General features: G+C 42.4%; 1 protein-coding gene across 2 annotated transcripts in view; it reads right to left on the bottom strand.

The window, feature by feature from the left end:
• The window catches only part of LOC138510595 (metalloprotease TIKI1-like), a 367802-nt gene that overhangs the window by 12021 nt on the left and 337783 nt on the right, over positions 1-17998 (bottom strand). For both annotated transcript variants that reach the window (XM_069626362.1, XM_069626361.1), the window contains exon 6: positions 12372-12629. In XM_069626362.1, the coding sequence (XP_069482463.1) occupies positions 12372-12629 (258 nt within the window). The remainder of the gene's footprint in view (positions 1-12371; positions 12630-17998) is intronic.

Here is a 17998-nt window from a genome sequence, read left to right as displayed (position 1 = left end):
GTGTCCTTGACCCGTCGCTTTTATTTGTTTATTAATTACCTTATTGAATATGGTCTATCTGAATTTACTGTTCTTCCTGTCTTAGGCACAGATAAAATACCAATTCTTTTGTTCACAGATGGTGCATTTTTACTATCTAAAACCCTGGAAGGAATGAAGAAACAGTTATTGAGGATTAACAAGGATTGCAATCAGAAGGGAATGGAAATTAACCAGTTAAAAACTAAATTAATGTTTTCTCAATAAAAAGGAGAACACATAAACTTAGTATAAATATTGGAAGTAATGATCCCGTTGAGATTAAAAAGATATAGATGTACGCCTATTTGGGTGTCAGAACGAGTAGTAATTGCTTGTGGGATAAGCTAAATTCTTGAAGTAATCTGCTATTAGCCTGCTATTCGTCGGTGATAGCTGTGATAGATTGCCATCTACAAAGGCTGGTCTTTTTGAATTGTAAAACAGTAACAAAATGATACGGGTAAATCATCTCAGTAAGGCAATTATGCTAATCAGATCCCTCTTTCATATGTCCCATGCTCCATGCCAAAAGTATAGTGTACATCTGTGTCCCATTAGATCAGTAGCCTGATCTGCAGTGCCACTTCTCCTGTGGCACAAAGCAGGTTCATACATCAAAGGTGCCCATTTGACAGCTGCAGTGACAGCCAAGTCTCTGAAGTGCAGGGCTGCATTTAAGATATGCACCTCTAATGCAAACCCCCATAGTTATTAGTATACTCTCCTGGTGGCACATTAAAATTTAAATATAAGCCATACCTGAGTTAGGATATAGTAGATGGTATTTCTCATAATTATTAATAGCCACAACAAATTGGTATCATGCATGTGTCAGCCCTATGAGCTCAGTTCAGCTTTGAAAGATGTGTTTAACCCCCAGCCAGGCTGTAACCCTGGTAGTTGCCTCGCTTTGTTCCTTTGTGAGGGCAGGTAACAACCACCCGAGATAGACTAACACTGCACAGAAATCTGTCCTGGGGACAGGAATCAAAGGGCACACACATTCACAAAAGGAGTAGCCTACCAAAGGGCCTTAGATTCTATTGAGAAGGGAAGGGCAAGGGTTAGTGTAGACAGAGGGAGCTCCTTAGAGCTGGAGGAGGATTCCAACATCTTTTTTCACACTGCCTCTATCTTTCCTTCTGGCCCCTCCAATTCCTGTAGTGCAAAGTGCAAAGTACTTTGGGTGTGATGTATGAAGGCATAGCCTCGCATTCCAAGGTCAGGGATTGGACCCCTAGAGCAGGCTTGCTTTTGTCGAATGACCTGTAGACATTTTCCTTTAAAAGACTCCTTCTTTGATTCACTCTGGAAGAAACATCTGCGAAAGAATTTCGTTGGATCTTTGTTGGGAGAGTTGACTTTCCAAAGCCCTCCACCAGTGAGGTGAAGACTGAGTGTCCAAGGCAGAGGTGAGCTCTCTTCCAGACCTATCCCGAGGGCACACTGGCCGTGATCCTGCCACTGGAACAAGACCTGCATCTTTTCCACTCAAGCTGCTGCCCAAGCCCTCATCATGGTGACGGACTCATGGAAGCGTGTGCCAGGCTCCGTCACATTGGGAGCCCGAGAACAAGGACAAGACTTGCCCTTGAGAGCCCTGAGAGGGACCCACAGGATCTGAGAGTCAAGATAACCAGGATTCCTGCATTACTCATGGTCGTTCCTCTGTTGATGCCTCTGGCACTCACCCACTCTTTGAACTACTGATCTGCATGTTCAAACCTGTTTGGCACTGCACCCAGTTGTCTTGAATTGAACTACAAGCTCTTTGTTGCCTCTGCCACCTTCGAACCAGCACTTGGAGTGCCAGCATCTTCGTTACCGATTTTCATCACCAGTCGAACTGACCCTGGTGGATCAACGAGCTCAGACCATCGGACACCGCATCAAACCGAACTGCGCATCCAACCCTGGTGGTCCTCACGATCCTCAGTCCCTCAAGTACTTCAGCAAACTAATCATGTAGAGCAGCACTTCCAATCACGAGTTTTTTTCGAACTGACTGTCGAACCGACCCTGGCGGACCTCATGATCTGCTCTCCTCCAAGCTTCACCTTCAAATTGCATCGATTTCCTGTTCAACCCCTGCTCGGCACCACTCCCCGCCAAGAGCAATGTGACCATTACACTCAAACTACATTGAAGAACAAAAACAGCACCAAAAAGCCAGGTTCACAATAGTCAAACATCCAAGAAGGTACATTTTGGACCCTAGAAACTGGTTGGGTTACTTGGTCACCAAAGATATATTCTCTTAAAAAACATTGTGGTTAATGAATTGACTTTCACCCCTGTATTCTGTCTTGCCCAGAGTGTAGCATTCTCTCTTTTCTTGCATATTTTCTGTACTTTCCACTAACTGATGTATTGAACAAAGAAGGTGGTAGGTGATGGCCATGGTATAAATATGAACAAGACTTGGCTGTGAAAATTGGTTGTAGAAACATCTGGGACTGTTCTGGTACTATTACTTGGCAAACCAAGTTATTGGTCCTGGAAAAATTCAGGACTTCAGAAGAGTATATCTATGAGAGATGCCCATAGAGACCTCTTCTTTGCAGGTATTGTTTACACAAAGAGGATTAGGGATATGAAAATGATCATGATATTATGGAACCTTCCCTTGCCCGGACTATGTACATGAACTTTCATCTGAGGACTCTACCATTGGGTGCTTTATTGAAAAAAGTGACTCCAAATAGTCTTAATATGCAGCAATCTGAAACACACGTTCTTTGCCTTTGCCCATTTTAAAAGGGGCCAAGGCAAATGTATTTGAAACCAATGTTAAATGCTTTTAATATAAGAACAATTTTTATTGCTGAAAATTGTTGTAAAACAATAAAAATGCCCTAATCCAGTTTTTGCTGTTTCTATGTTTTTGTATCGATCATGGTTGTAACGTAAAGGTTTGTTATAGGAACTCCACTCATGCTACCTTTACTGCACTTTAGTAGATATTTTTTGCTTACTTTTGTTTTTAACCCGTGTATTGCATTCTTTGTCGTTTGCTTGTAGGACAATTGACGACTAAAAAGCTATGATGATATTCCAATCCACCAAGTTTGGAAGTAAATCTGATGCAGCACAGAAAAGTGTCATTCCCTGAAGGAACAAAGTATTTTTTCATTCAGCTTAGAATTGGGCCCTGAATAGGTGGAGTTTTGCCACATCATTGGGAAAAGGTTTCATTTTGTGCAAGTATTGTAGCCATTGCCATTATAGAATATATTTATATGTTTAAATCTTCGTGTTTGGAATTTGTGGTTTATTTCTATTCAGTCTGCCCCAAAATGAGCACTCGCCACTAGCCATTGGCTAGGGATATTTGACTTGGCGATTAAGAAATGGTGTGCTGTGTATATGTATATAATTGAGGTGGCGAGTGACTTTTTTATGGCTGGCTAGTAGCATGCAATTTAACTCGTCTCCCCACCCTAATTGCTCCAAGTGTTGTTCAATCCATGATTTAATACTGTAACATAAAGAAGGGCCTTCTTATTTATGGTCTAATTTGCTGGAAGGATTAAAGAAAACACAGCTACCAAGGAGTTCTCTTTCATGATGCCTAAAAGTTGGATAGTGTACATTTTCAAGCTATTGGAAGACAGTTTATGTTACCAGGTGAACACGCATTAATGAGGCCATGGCATACATTGTTGCAGCTTTCAGATAGCTGATCATTTGTAAGTTTGGTCGGAAGGGATATGGCCAGCACTCTCATAGGTGGATGGGAAAAAGCTTGAGCGTGTACATTTAGTCGATGCATGTTTATGATGGAGCATTGGCTAAGGATTTCACGCCAGACACAACGATGTCAGGATGTAGGAGGGTAGATTATCTGTTGGGGGTGGGAGATTAGGGCCAGTGGAATTTTGGCGACCAAGCATATAGTGGATTTGTCAGTAGGGTAACACTTGTTAGATTCAGAAGCAGTATGGTTAATGTCCATTTGCAGCCTGGTGTACTCCACTCCCCCATACCCCACCCAGACAACCTTAAATTGATGTCTTTGATGTCAATAAGTGAAACAAATTGTGATGGAGTGAGAAGGGCATGCCTTTGCTGAAAGAAAACTGTTCCCCTGCATGTTTAGCCAGACTTAGTTTCAACCTACACATTGTTTCTGGCTGGCATCAGATACTGAAGTAGCCAATAGAAAACAATATGGATGATGTGTGCTTATAGCTTGCAGCAAGTAACAGTCTAGTAGATCTACTTGAGAAGCTCTCTTATACGTCTGCCTTATTATTAGTAGGCTGTGGGAGGTCCAAACCTGATTTTGACACTGTACTGCCAGTAGTATCCACAAGCCAAGATAGGGTCTCCATCAGACACTCTGATGCTTTGCTGCTTCTGGAATGAAGAACCCTTCACTCGTCTTCTTGCTGATCCACCCACCACATTCCACAAAGTTTTACTGACTGTGTGTCAGGATTGCTTACATGACAATAACAGTGAATTCCACTTAACAGCTTAGGAGAAGCCTGACATCTCTTGGTACCTGGTGTTGAAATCATGGTCACAGAAGTGTATGGGCTCAATGTGTGCAATTGTAATTCCAGCGGTTAGGTTTTATAAAACCTGCAGCATATATGCGCTAGACCCTTGCATAGGTGGAATGGCAAGCTGCCACAATCCTAACTGTCGAACAGAAGCTGTCTAAGCCAGCTGTCCAAATACCCAGTGTTCCAAGTGTTAGACTCAATCCTGAGCAAGTAGTGCTCTCGTTGAAAATTAGCCCAAATGCAAATCCTTTATTCCAGGAAATTGTCTTTGCCTTACTGTGAAGTTCTACTTTATACAGTCGTTGTTAGGCAGCATGGGGACATGTTTGTCTTGGGTTGATAACGCTATGTATAAAGTAGCACCTCCATGTAAGACAAACACAATTTCCTGGAGCAAACGGCTTGCATTTAGGCTAATGCTCATACCGACAATGCCTTCCTGATGTGGCTCTGAACTGGAGGCTCCAGCGACGGCTACTAGGTGGCATTGTGGAATGTGTAACTTGGCTCAAATGGATAATCCTACTTTCGCATTTCAGGTGATAGGGTTGTATTCAAGCCTTTTTAAACCCACCATACATTTATTGGTGTTGTATACGTATAGAGTTATGTTTTACTGAAATACAATATATGAATGATAGAAGAATGAAGATTTAAAATCTCATATATAGAAAGTGAAGTATTTCTTCACACATTCGATTTCTTAGCAACACCCCGGTATCTTAGGTCATCCCAAAAACACAAAATGTGCTCACATCCGGGACTACATTCGTTATACTTTATTTATGAAGTGGACAGGAAAAAATGTATTGCCACTCCCTTTACTCTGATTTATGTATCCCCAGATAACCCCAAATTGGAAAAATGTTTGTGGTTAACCACATAACAGCTCTTTAGGTTAAGTGCATAGACTTGGAAACATTTAGGCCTGTTTTACATAAATGTATTAACATGGGAAAGTCCCATTGAAAACATGTTTGTAAAACAGGCCCTCAGTTTCGAAAGTACAATAGTAACCCCATTGTGCTGGGATAGTGATCTAGACACAATTATATAAAACATATATTTGTATATGTCTATTTTCTGCAGAATCCAGGCACCAGACATATTTAAATTGTTCTCATTACTGCTCTGCATTGTAAAGGTTTTGCAAAGGCACTTAGGGCAATTTCAAGTGCAAAACATAATCACATCTGTGGGGTTTAATGACAGCGAGGATCATATGAACTGAAAGGCCATGTAGGCCAGGAATGGAAAAGGCACACAGTGAGCTGACAGACAAAATGGCATCCTTTCATAATACAATGATTCAAAAGGGCCTGGGATGTGATTGACCAAGCCCAGAACAATTAAAGGATTATTCTACATGGAAAGCAGGGCTTTGCAGACACAAACTGCAATGCCGAACTAAAAGTGTGTGCATTTCACAGCTACAAGTAAAGACTTGGAGAATAATTTTCCCTTGTCAAAATGAACATATCATGAGAAGGGCCTAGAACAGTGATGGCAAGATTCAAGTTATTAAACATAAATACAAGGCTTCACATGAAAAAGGAACACAACAGATTGAAAAGGCAATATTTTCTTCAAGATACAACATTTAAAAGGCCTTATGGGCCCAAAGAAATGCAGCCCCCACCAATTTAAAGGACTGTTGCTAGAGGCATGACTGTAAGTTTCGATTTCATGAGGAGTCCGTTGCTATGCAGAACACTCAAGCAGTGAAAAAGGAATTTTATTGGGGGTCTGTTCTCTGAGATAAACAGCAGGATAACCATAAGCCTTGAGAGAACAAAACTCCAGGCTTAAACTAACAATGAGGCCGCAGAGCCTGGGGAAGATGTTTCAAGAGAACTGAAACCTGCATTGTGAAATGAAAGTTAGGATTTGCATATATGTTTGAACATTTCCATTAGTTTAAATGGACTATCAACGTTTTTCATTTTCTCAGCAACGTTAAGTCGCACCAAGGCTATTCCGGTGTCATTTTAAAGCTTATTATGAGCCCGTTATGGCAATGTCATGGGTATCTAAATTGATTTTTGGAAACCCTGTACCAATCAAAATTGTGTTTTTAGCTTCCCCAAAAATGTTAGGAAGCCAAATGTTGGGGGGCAGGTGGCTTATTAAATTAGATAACTGGGTAGAAAATGTCCCATTCATAACTATTATGATTTTTGTATAAAGTGCGAAAAATTGCAATTTGCACCTGCAACAGCCTGCCGGATCGGGAGTCATCTTGATAAATCTGCCATGATCAGCCAAATCAGAATATATATAGGTTGTAATGTTGATTTGTAAAATGCAAAGTTTTGTCATGTATCAGCCTTTTAGGTGAAAAACTCTGGTCGGTGTATTCATTCTTCCCAGGATTTGAGTTTCAGAACTCCAAGAGCCTATCGGCAGAGAGGGGTTGGACGTTGGGGTGGAGTGCCATAAGGGGTCCAATGAAAATTCAAGGCTAATAAGTTAACACTTCCATATTTTAATATTTCAGAGGCGTAGCTCAGAGGTTAAAAAGTAGACGCACAAGCCAGAGAGGACAGACATGCCTATCAATCACCTGGGCAAAATACTGAAAGAAGGTGGCAGAATTTAACCTACCTGGATATCATCTGGGTGTAAGGACCAAAAGATTGTTGCAAGGTTAACTTTGCCTTGGAGACAGAAATTGGGAAATACTGAAGCTGTTTGGAACCCACTCCAGGAGAGGGGGCAGAGGTTGAATAGAGTGATTGAGCCTGGATAATATCCCGAGCTGGTAGTGGATTCTGATGTCCCTGTCGTGCCCCTCTAAGAGGAGCCCTGCTGACTTTCTTGAGCACCAAAAACAGAGATTTCCAATGAAAGTAGCGTGCAAGGTTACGGAAGTAGATCCTTAGTATATTTTAAATAATATTAATGTAATTAATTACCCTATAGCCAAACACCATGGGGTAAATGTGTTAACCTTCGAAATTAACACATTTCATGCCCAGGGTACTTTAGAAACTATAGTCTGTTAATATAATTGGGTACACCTATGTTTCCTGTCAACCACAGACTTCCCTAAAGGAAAGGGTTGTCCTTGTCCAAAAACAAAATTACTAACTGTCACCACTCCCCAGTCCTGGCCTTTAAACAGAGGGCTTCTGAATGTAACTGAAGCCTGGGATTTTGGTGCTCGGAAGAGAAGTGCTTTGCAAAGTGAAACCAAGTGTAATTCTCCATTGAAAAATGCACACTCTTTCCTGAGAGTGAGAAAGTGATCCTGATAGCAGAAATATGTTGTATTGCTTTGGGGTGAAGCAGGAAAGAGGGTTCTATCAATCCAATGTATTCTCAAAAGTCTGTGTGATTTCAAAACTGCTAGCATTTTCAAGTGTGCAGGGAAATGAAACATACCAAGAGCTCGATGTGAAATTGTTTTGAAAACCGATGTAAACATTATCAAGGAGCACTGATGTTCATGATCTAGTAATGTTCTACGGTATTATTTAATTTTGACATAAAAGTGGTTCATGTGGCAAGAGAGTGGAACTGTTATTTAGCCTGTGTTCCATGGACAAAAGTGAAATTTAAAGGTAACATCCCCAAAGTAAATGTATGTATTGAAGCTTTGTTTTGTGCCACAGAGAAGGTGCCTCACCAGTGTGTAATCATATGGTGCAAATAGCCATTGAACCTATAATTTAAATACAATTCTTTCTGTACCCCAGCCAGGTTATTTGCTCATTGTTGGCACAGGGCAATGGATCTACATGGATCTATATGAATCATAGATAGGGCTAGTTTGAACAAGATACATGATTTATTATGTGGCACCTTAATAGGGGGTGGGGTGGGGACTCACCATGTTAAGGGTGGTCTCTCAATATATCGTTACAAATGTTACTTCTTTGAATACTGCTATGAAAACTGTGTAGCTGCATCAGACTTCCTTTTGGCAAAGCAGGACCCCTTTTCCCTTCTTTCCCCTTATTTTTTTAATAGACCCAACCCACTTACTTGATTGTGGTGGCAGCAGGGCCACCTGCCGGTGCAGCAGCAGCTTCCCTGGATTTGGATTTCTTGCCGCCATGCTAATGGAAGATAGGTCCGTATGGAGCCCCGCCTTCTAGAACCATGTCGTCCATCTTGGTAAAGTATTTTCATTCATTGAATGTGGTTCATCGAAGGAAAATAAGCTTATTTTAGTATCCCGTGATACCGCTTTGGTAACCCGGGAGCTAATGGCGTTAGTAACCCGTTCCATGGCCTACACCGGGGTGTAACATCGTGGTGCCCTTGTTAACTGCTCTCTCTTCGTTAACTCAGGCTGCCATGCTGTTATCCGCTGGTGTGGCCTGTGGAACGGGTTACTAATGCCACAGTGCAACCCATATTGGAATGTTAGGTTGGGATAAACAATTCCAGCACATAATGTTCAGAAACCTAGCATTCTGGTTGGCTAGCACCCACTGCACTGTTTCTAGGGACTGCTAATTAGGAATGCCTAATTATCATTGTTAATATTGTAGTTCCATTGTTCAATCAAATACATTTTATTATTACTATCGTAATCTTTTGCCTTATGAGTGTGGAAAGAATCCCATAGTAGTGCTTCATCAATAGTCGGTTAAGGATGCCAATTGTGAATATACTTGAAATGTACTTAACTAAAGACAAGCACAAAATCCTCTGATTACTGTTTGAAGTATTTTGCTCATTTGAGGTACAAGGCACTAGGTACGCAATGAATAGGGGTAACGACACACACCTCATAGAGACACAAAGTTAAAGTGCACTAATGTTAGGGCCTACAACACTGTGCTGCCAAATAATGGTATCATAAAACATGGAGCCTGGATTCCCTTCCACATTTCAGAAAGGATTTTGTTAATGCAATATGAACTTGTGGCAATGAAATCACCACCAAAGTCAAATTAATCAATCAGGAACCCAGTAGTGGCCATTAAAGAAAGACTAAACATTTTCAAAGTATCAACACTGACTGTAATAATCGAGAAGCCCATAGCCTCTTTGGCCCATTTAAAAATATTACACCTTCCACTACAGCTCACTTTGCCGAAAACAATTCCTATGTGCTCTTATTCTCCAATTGGTCCCTCTGCTCCACTGTAATGGGGTAACTTGTATGTAGCTTCTTTGTGTTTTTCACACGGCTGGAGGTACCTGTAACCAGGACACTTTGCTGATGTAACAATTATGGCTTTGTGACACGGAGCATTTGATTTTGCCTTTACTGGATTCTTCTTTTTATCATATGTTTCATGTTTATTGCTGTTGGGTACATTATTCAGTTCTAATCCCAAGCCATGTTGCTTTAAAGCGTGGACCTGAACCACAAAAGCACGAACGGCCAAATCGAATACTTTGCGTTGGCATGCAGGACAAAATAATAATACAAAATAGAGAAATAAGGCCATGCAAGTACTAGCCAGCCCAGGAGAACACACATCCATATTGGAAGCTTACTCCCAGCTCTGCTTCTAATCATACTATTATCATGCATGTTCAGAAGGCAGCCACTTGATACAATGTTGCAAATTAAGCTCCATGGTGCACGACAGCTGAGTGTACACTCTGTTGCAGCTTAGAACTGAGGGCAGATAAGCACATGTCCCACCCACAGCCATAGGACAACCAAAAACACTATCCATGGCTTGCAGTATGCCCTGTGTCTAACCACGATTCGGGCAAAAAACGCGTGGGACTGAGGTGACTGGCATTCGGTTTCTCACAGTTCCCAAACGATAATGGTCGCTCCCTTGCATGATATTCGTGTATAAGCTGGGTAGTAGCTAGCTGCCGTTACAAGCAAAACAAATGACAGTAGGAGCAGGTTCGGACTGGCCTATAGGGCAATGGACCCATGGGCGAACCAAAAACTCTAAATGCTGTTGTGGGACAGTTTGTCTGGTCAAAGTGGGCCACTTTTTTGGCCAACTTGGGCCTGTTTGATGAGTTAATTCACTCTGCGCCTAGTCATTTCAACCAGTGTTGCTGAATAAATATTGTTTAAAATGCACCATTTGCATCACATTTGATCAAAAAACTCTCCCTTGGGCACTACTCAAACAGTGCCACAAAAGGAATGAATTGCCATTTGCAACTGGGGGCCACTTTTTCATTGGTGCCCGAGACAATTGCATGGCCCAGTCCGAGCCTGCGCTTGGAGCATATCCAATCAGGCTCCACGGGAGGTACCTGCCCAAAGCCAAAAAAGAACTGCATTAAATCTCTTCTGACAGACATGTCATGCCAGTGCGCGCACAAAGGCAGAGGGATATCTGGCAAGAACCCACGTTTATTATCCAACCTAACAAACGCTGGCTGGCGATGATAGAACATTCTGCAGTGTCGACGTCTCTTAGTGTGTTATTATCCAACCTAACAAACGCTGGCTGGCGGTGATAGAACATTATGCAGTGTCGACGTCTCTTAGTGTGTTATTATCCAACCTAACAAACGCTGGCTGGCGGTGATAGAACATTCTGCAGTGTCGACGTCTCTTAGGGTGTATGGCATTGCTCAGCACTGCAAGGAATACTTGCAGAATAGCATGAGACCGCTAGATGGCGCCATGAGCCTGTAGCAGACTTTTAGAGACTATTATTTTCATGTGCTGCACAGTGTTTGCTTTATAGAGTCTGCTGCTCACGCCAGTGCTATATGCCCCATTTAACATTCCTGTGGGAGTCGCGCGTCAACAGCTTATTGAGGCAATATAATGTAAGGCAAACTTCCAAGGGCACAATCAGATTTGTGAATTACTTCAAGATTATTTGATATCAGTAACAAATAGTGATTATTTATAATCTGATACAGATGATCAAGAGATAGAAACATCCTTACACATTTGCACCCCCAATGTATTAATGAACACAGCTATTTTTAAAACGATATAACAACATATGCTCTAGAGCCATCACATCAGATAGTTGCGAATTAACTGCCACGTTAACTTGGGCATGGTTACGAATGTGAGTGGATGATGCCACGTGCCATTTCTGCTGCATAGGTGGCCCTTTGGAATTACAGAAGTGGCCACAAGGGCTCTTCCGTGGGGTGATGAATGCATGCCTGCTACCTATGCAGGTGCACATTCATGGGGTATACATGCACATGAGGGGAAATGGTTTTATTACATCCTGCATTTATACCAAGGTACAGAAAACCAAAGTGACTTGCACCAAAATTGCCAGGATCTACAGAATATGATTCTAGAAATGTGGGTAGTGTTTCTTTTATTACTAGGTTCAGAATGTTCATAGTCAGAAGTTATTTTGCATGCAAATTGCTGTTGTGCAGCAGAAGAGAAAACATGTACCTTTGACAATTTATTGGATTCATTCCATGGAGCCAGGTGGACACATATGCAGATCTCCAGAGATCTTTGTTAAACCAGCCTGCATATGTTCCAATTCGGGCAGGGACCTTTTGCCTTTCAAGCTTAATCCGTCAAACAACATGATTACTATTTAGTTGGCTAATAGTATTATCTACAATTTACAATGCAGTGAAAGCTGAAACTTGCACCTTGTCCTTTGGAGCACGCAAATGAAAACATTGTGATAAAAATCAATATGCAGTATCTCTCCTACGCTATGGCCACATCTGCCTAGACCCATAGCTACCCTGTCTAGAAATCCACCCCACTGGCTGCAATCTAAAGTATCTAGTTCGAGAGAGAGTTGGTGTCAGTGGTTTCAGTGAATAGAAGTGAATGTATTTCAGAAGCATAAGAGGATGTAATGTGTTCGATGAAATCAAACTTCGAAAATCATTCCACACAATTCTCCTGCATCTCTTAAAATGGGTGTACTTCTGAGAAAATAAAAAACGGCCTGTGGTTACCTCTCTTCAATACGGACCCAGAGATCACTAAACTGACGGAGCTTTTGCTTTTTCTGTTTCTTCTTTTTCTTCTTTTTATATTTCTTTTCATCTTTTTCCAGCAGATCAATATTTTCTGTGAGTAGGAGGTGAGGCAACAATTCTTCCTTCTTTTCGTGTGGATTTGGAAGGGGTTTGATCCGTGATACTGCGATATAGGAGATGTTTGCTGCAGATGATAATGTTGTAGAGGCGGGTAGGACTCTCTGGTTCTTTCCACTGAAGGAGAAATATAAAAATACGAATAGGTGAAGCAGTATTTTTTGTTGTGTTTTGCTCAGGAGACTGATCAAGAACTAGATACTGGTTCCTGAATGTTTTGTTCACATTCATACAGGGGTTCCTGGTGTGCATTGGAAGGGAACATTTATCCACAGATTTTGAGCCACACTCAGGGGTTACATCCACAAACATTAGTCCTCAACCAGCAGTTGCCCAGGATAAAATAATGAGACCGTGTGGTGAGGTATTTCTGGCCTTCCTTCCACCCAGCGACATCCAAACAACTTGGGCGCATTGAGGTTGGCCCTGTTCAATATCAGGGTTGGATGGGTGCATTTGATGCCCCTATCATCCAGTTTTCTTTTTACTAGTAATAACACATTTCCTTGGCTTGTGATTATTTAAGCCCAACCCTTATGTAGTGTACAGGCTAAAAAACATAAATTTATTAGCCAGGAGGCAAGAGAAAGGTTCTCTTTGGGGATAATTCAGAGGGGAAAACTTCAAGTGTCATAGTGCAATTGAAAAACAAATAAAGTTGCCTTTTTGAGCAGCCAACCACTTTTGGACTGGCATGTTCATAGTGCCTCGTTTTGACTCAGAGCCAAGCTAAATCTCAGCCAACATCCTTTAAGTTAAAGGGGAGAGTTTCTAAACCAATGTATTGATAAGTTGTAATGTGGGATGGTGTTTCCCTAATAGAAAATATTTTAATAAATAATTTAGATTCTATGGACCACATTTTACTTTTTTATAACAGGCGTAGGGTTCAATATCTGGGATCCATGGTGGAGAGAATGAATCCAGAGGTTTCCAGATCATTTTGTTGAATGGAACATTCAAATTATTTTTGTATAATGAACTGCATTCCAAGCAAATCTTTATTCATAGAGATAAAGGAAACCTTGAAGAGATGGCAAAGGGATATTACTGTACTTGCGAGCAACAACTAAACATATCCTTCTCATTACTTGCTGGAAATGCCCATCTTTGTGAACAAATCCAGCAAGACAAATTCCTTTGAAAAAATGTGGCCTTGACCAGGCATTAAACTGCAGCTATGCAGTGCCCCTCATTAAGCTGGTGGCTGTTCCAATGCCAAGAATGGGGTAGCTGGATCCCCCCATTGCTGAATCACATCTCTGTATTACTGTGGTCATTCACAAATGTTTAGAAACATTTTGTGAATGATAACAGAATGCAGTCACACATTATCTAACAAGTTATCTTCCGTAGTGTTTTTTGACATATTGTTTACACAATGCAGATACCTAAGAAATTGGGACCTTTCTTTTAATTAAAGAATCATCCAAAACCACTTAAAACAATATAAAAACAGTTCTAAATGAAACATGGAGGTAGGGACTTAATTAATGCATGGGTATAGTAAATACTTTGGCTTACACTGTACAAAATATTAGCAAAAACCACCATTCCAGTATGTCTACTACTGTTCATGAATTCAGGTATCATCGTTGTGGTGATTTTTGCTTTTTGCCCTCCTTTTAAATGCATATATAGTGTGGGTATCCAATGTCTCTCTGCCTCAACTAAAATCCGGGATAGGTGCAGAGTCATTTAAGCTAAAGTAAAAATTAACTTACATCTCCAGTTAGAATATTTCATATTGGCATTCATCCAATATCTAAGTACTCAAGTACTAAGTACTCAAGATGTTGTACTCACAAAAGACGGACATCATATCCCCAGAATAACTCGGTGCAGAGGGAGTGCAGTCTTCAGCAGTCTATCCTCTCTGTCTACTGAAGCCAGTTTCTTTGAAAACCAGCATTATCACCGCGGAGCGGTGAGCGGAGGGTGTGCAGAGGGAGTGCAGTCTTCAGCAGTCTATCCTCTCTGTCTACTGAAGCCAGTTTCTTTGAAAACCAGCATTATCACCGCGGAGCGGTGAGCGGAGGGTGTGCAGAGGGAGTGCAGTCTTCAGCAGTCTATCCTCTCTGTCTACTGAAGCCAGTTTCTTTGAAAACCAGCATTATCACCGCGGAGCGGTGAGCGGAGGGTGTGCAGAGGGAGTGCAGTCTTCAGCAGTCTATCCTCTCTGTCTACTGAAGCCAGTTTCTTTGAAAACCAGCATTATCACCGCGGAGCGGTGAGCGGAGGGTGTGCAGAGGGAGTGCAGTCTTCAGCAGTCCGCTGCAGGAGGAGCGGATGGAGCCTACAGTGGAGACTCTGGCCTGTACCGCTGTATCGTGTCTCCCCCCATCTGAACCAACAGTAGAAGCTTCGCTTCGGACTTTGCGGAGCGCTTCAAAACTTTCAGAGAGCCTCAAGTCCAAAGCATCTCTACAGGTCAAAAGACAGAAGGAGGTAAGACCCCCTCCTAAGACCCTGTCGCATACTTCTACTTCTAGTCTTTTTTCTCCATCGGCAACGAGCTCACTAAAAACGATTACCTCTTTGAGCTTAACGACCACACAGAGCCCAGAGTTTCGGGACAAGCTAAACAGGGGTCTGAATATGTCGGAATCCATATTAGTTACTAACTCTGGCAACGGTAACTCATTTTGCCCGAATACATCTACAACGACCCCTTCGTCTAAAGAATTGGTAGCCACCTCCCCAACTCCGCAAACTTTACCTATTCTTTTGGAGTCCCGATGCCGTGACACGCTCCCATTCGATGCTTCGGCGGACCCAGCGGACATGGAGGGCTCGGCGGGTTTTCGATCTCCTCCGTGGCCTGAGGCTCGGTTGGGGGTGTGCCTGGGTCCAGGCGGCGGCCTCGCGCCCGCCCAGTTGCCTCTGCCTTCCCGTCCCCTCTGTGGGACGAGGGGTGCCTCGGCTCTGATCGCCGGAGGGCGGCGGGGTGAGGCCCCTGAGCTGGGGTTTCCGGGCGTGGGCGTGGGTGCGAGCCCTCCGAGAGGCGGGATGCTCGGGCCACTAGGCGCAGAAGTGGGGTCTCCCCAGAGGGCCCTGGAGAACGCTCTTACCGCCTCCGTGCTGCTATGCGACGTGCAGCAGCTAGGGCCGGGAGGCCCCGTGGAGGTCGCTCCGACACCAGCAGTTCCGGGAATTGTTGCAACGACAAGGGTAGTGAAAGCACTGGTACATGCTCACTCCCCGTCAAGGCTCCAAAGTATTCCTTGTGAAGCTTCGTCCAGTACCTTTCCAGCTACGAATGACTTGGAAATATCGACGCTCAGTGAGACCCTAAAGGTCCCCGTGGTGAAATCTGGTCTCTTTAGCGACGGTTTTCATCCAGAAAAAAGGCCAATCTCGCCCTCGCGTCACATAACTCAAAGCCCTGGCTCTGAACATGAAACTAACCACAGTGGCGAGATCCTAAAACAAAAACTAAAAAAGAAAAAAAAGTTTGTAACGAATGTAAAACAGAAGCAATGTAACCAAAAAAAAACAGGGAAGCAAAACTTACCGACACCATTGCTCTCTAGTGCACTTAAAGATTTTATTAATAAACAATTCAAAAGAAAGCTAGATCAGACAAATGAACTATCCGATGCAGAAATTCTGGAAGCATTTCAAGACTTTCCACCGATGACCAAAGTAAGGAAAGTAACGTCAGAGGTACCAACTCATGCCCAGATTCAATTAGCGATCCAAACACAATTATTAGGATCAAAAGAGTCTCTTAAGATTCATGACTTAGATAAGACACCACAAAAATCTGCAGTGGACGCCAACAAAGAGGTGCAACGGATAAAGGACTTCAACAGCGAAAGTGAAACTGTACCTCGACCGCAATCTAAAGAAGATCTAGCGGCATCCGGCAAACAAAATAATCTAGTGCCTACAGAACCTTCACTGAAAGCCAATAACCAGAACAGCAATAAAGAATCGGGGTCGTCAACTGAGAAACAACTGTCTTCAACACCGATTCATAGTCAAGTTTCCAGCAGAAGTCCATCTCAACCTATACCAGATCCCCGTCCCGTTCCAGTTCGCTTAAATTTTGACGATGGTCAGACCCAAACGGAAGTGCTTTTAGAAACTCTTGACTCGTCCATCCAACATTCTTTGCGGCCTCCATCTCCCTTAAAAAATCGCAGACTTAGCGAAATAAACAACATAGGAACCAAGGATTCGCCAGCTAAAAAAACGGACCTTCCTGTTATCATGTCTGCAATCACAATAGCCTTAGCGCCATTTGGAAAACTCTACGAATCGATCAATGATACACTAAAGGACAACTCAGTACTAACGGCAATGATGCATTCGAAACTTATCTTCGTAGAAGGATACATTACAGCTCTAGATCAAAGGAACAAAGCCCAGAATGAACTGTGGGAGTCAAAACTAAACAAACTAGAAGGTCTAATTCAGCATTTGAGTCAACCATCGACAACAACCGTCGAAAAAGACACCCAGCCTAAAGTACGTTTCAGTTCGTTTGCACCGGCCTCGTTACTATCAAACAAAAAGGACCAACCGTCCCAGCATCTTGCGGCGGCTTCCCTATTTCACAATGGAGCAGAACTTGCAGTACAGCAAGTTATATCAGACCCAAAAGATAAACCTCTGTTAAAAATCACTACGGTCAATGAAACTAACCTTAATGGTCCACGCCCTGTTGTGGCTTTGGACCCTTTGACGTCCTTACGATCTGAGCAAATAGACTTAAGGAAAGAAACCGTTCAGATGCCTTCCAGTTCTCAAAATCTGGACAAATCAGTTATTTGCTGCACTACGTCTCCAAAATCCACAGAGGATTTCCTTGCACAAAGCTCGCTGATGGATTTGACTCAGCATTCGGTCTTAATTGATCAAAGCCCGACGCTACCATCAAGACCACTTGACAAGCCCTTAGTCACCATAAAAACCGCGATTCAGACCCCTGGTGGGGATAGTATTAATACTACAACCAAAACACAAGTAGGCAAAACTATCAAACCAAAAGCGGCCGTAACTGAACGAAAAGAGCAAAAAGATTTATCTCCTAAAAGAGATCGTTCCGACAGAAGAACACCTTCAGGGCTCCACCTAAGGAAGGCCCATACAAGCACCAGTGATAGGCGCTCAAAATCGACCCGTCTCTTCAAAATAGAACAAAAGAGCATTAGCGACCACTATATGATCCTGAACAGAAACACAGTTCTTAAAATATTAAAACAGGTGAAAATTTTGAAGAACTTAAAATCAGACGACTTTACCCTTATAGAGCCCTACCACAGAATGAACAAAGCTAAAGCCTTTCTTCATATTAAATCTCATGCGATGAGCGAACTCTCACAAGAAACATGTGGGGAATTCGCCCATTTGGGTTTTAACTTTCATGAGATAACATCCTCAATCAGAAACGATTGGCAAAAAGGAAAAGATACTCATTCCCCAAGAAGAAGTTACAGATATAAATCTCGAACAGAAGATCTGTATGGATCATCAAGAAG

This window comes from Ambystoma mexicanum, chromosome 6p (assembly GCF_040938575.1).
Source record: "Ambystoma mexicanum isolate Mex_15411 chromosome 6p, UKY_AmexF1_1, whole genome shotgun sequence".
NCBI classification, from domain to species: Eukaryota; Metazoa; Chordata; class Amphibia; order Caudata; family Ambystomatidae; genus Ambystoma; species Ambystoma mexicanum.
This window is presented reverse-complemented; position numbering and strand designations above follow the sequence as displayed.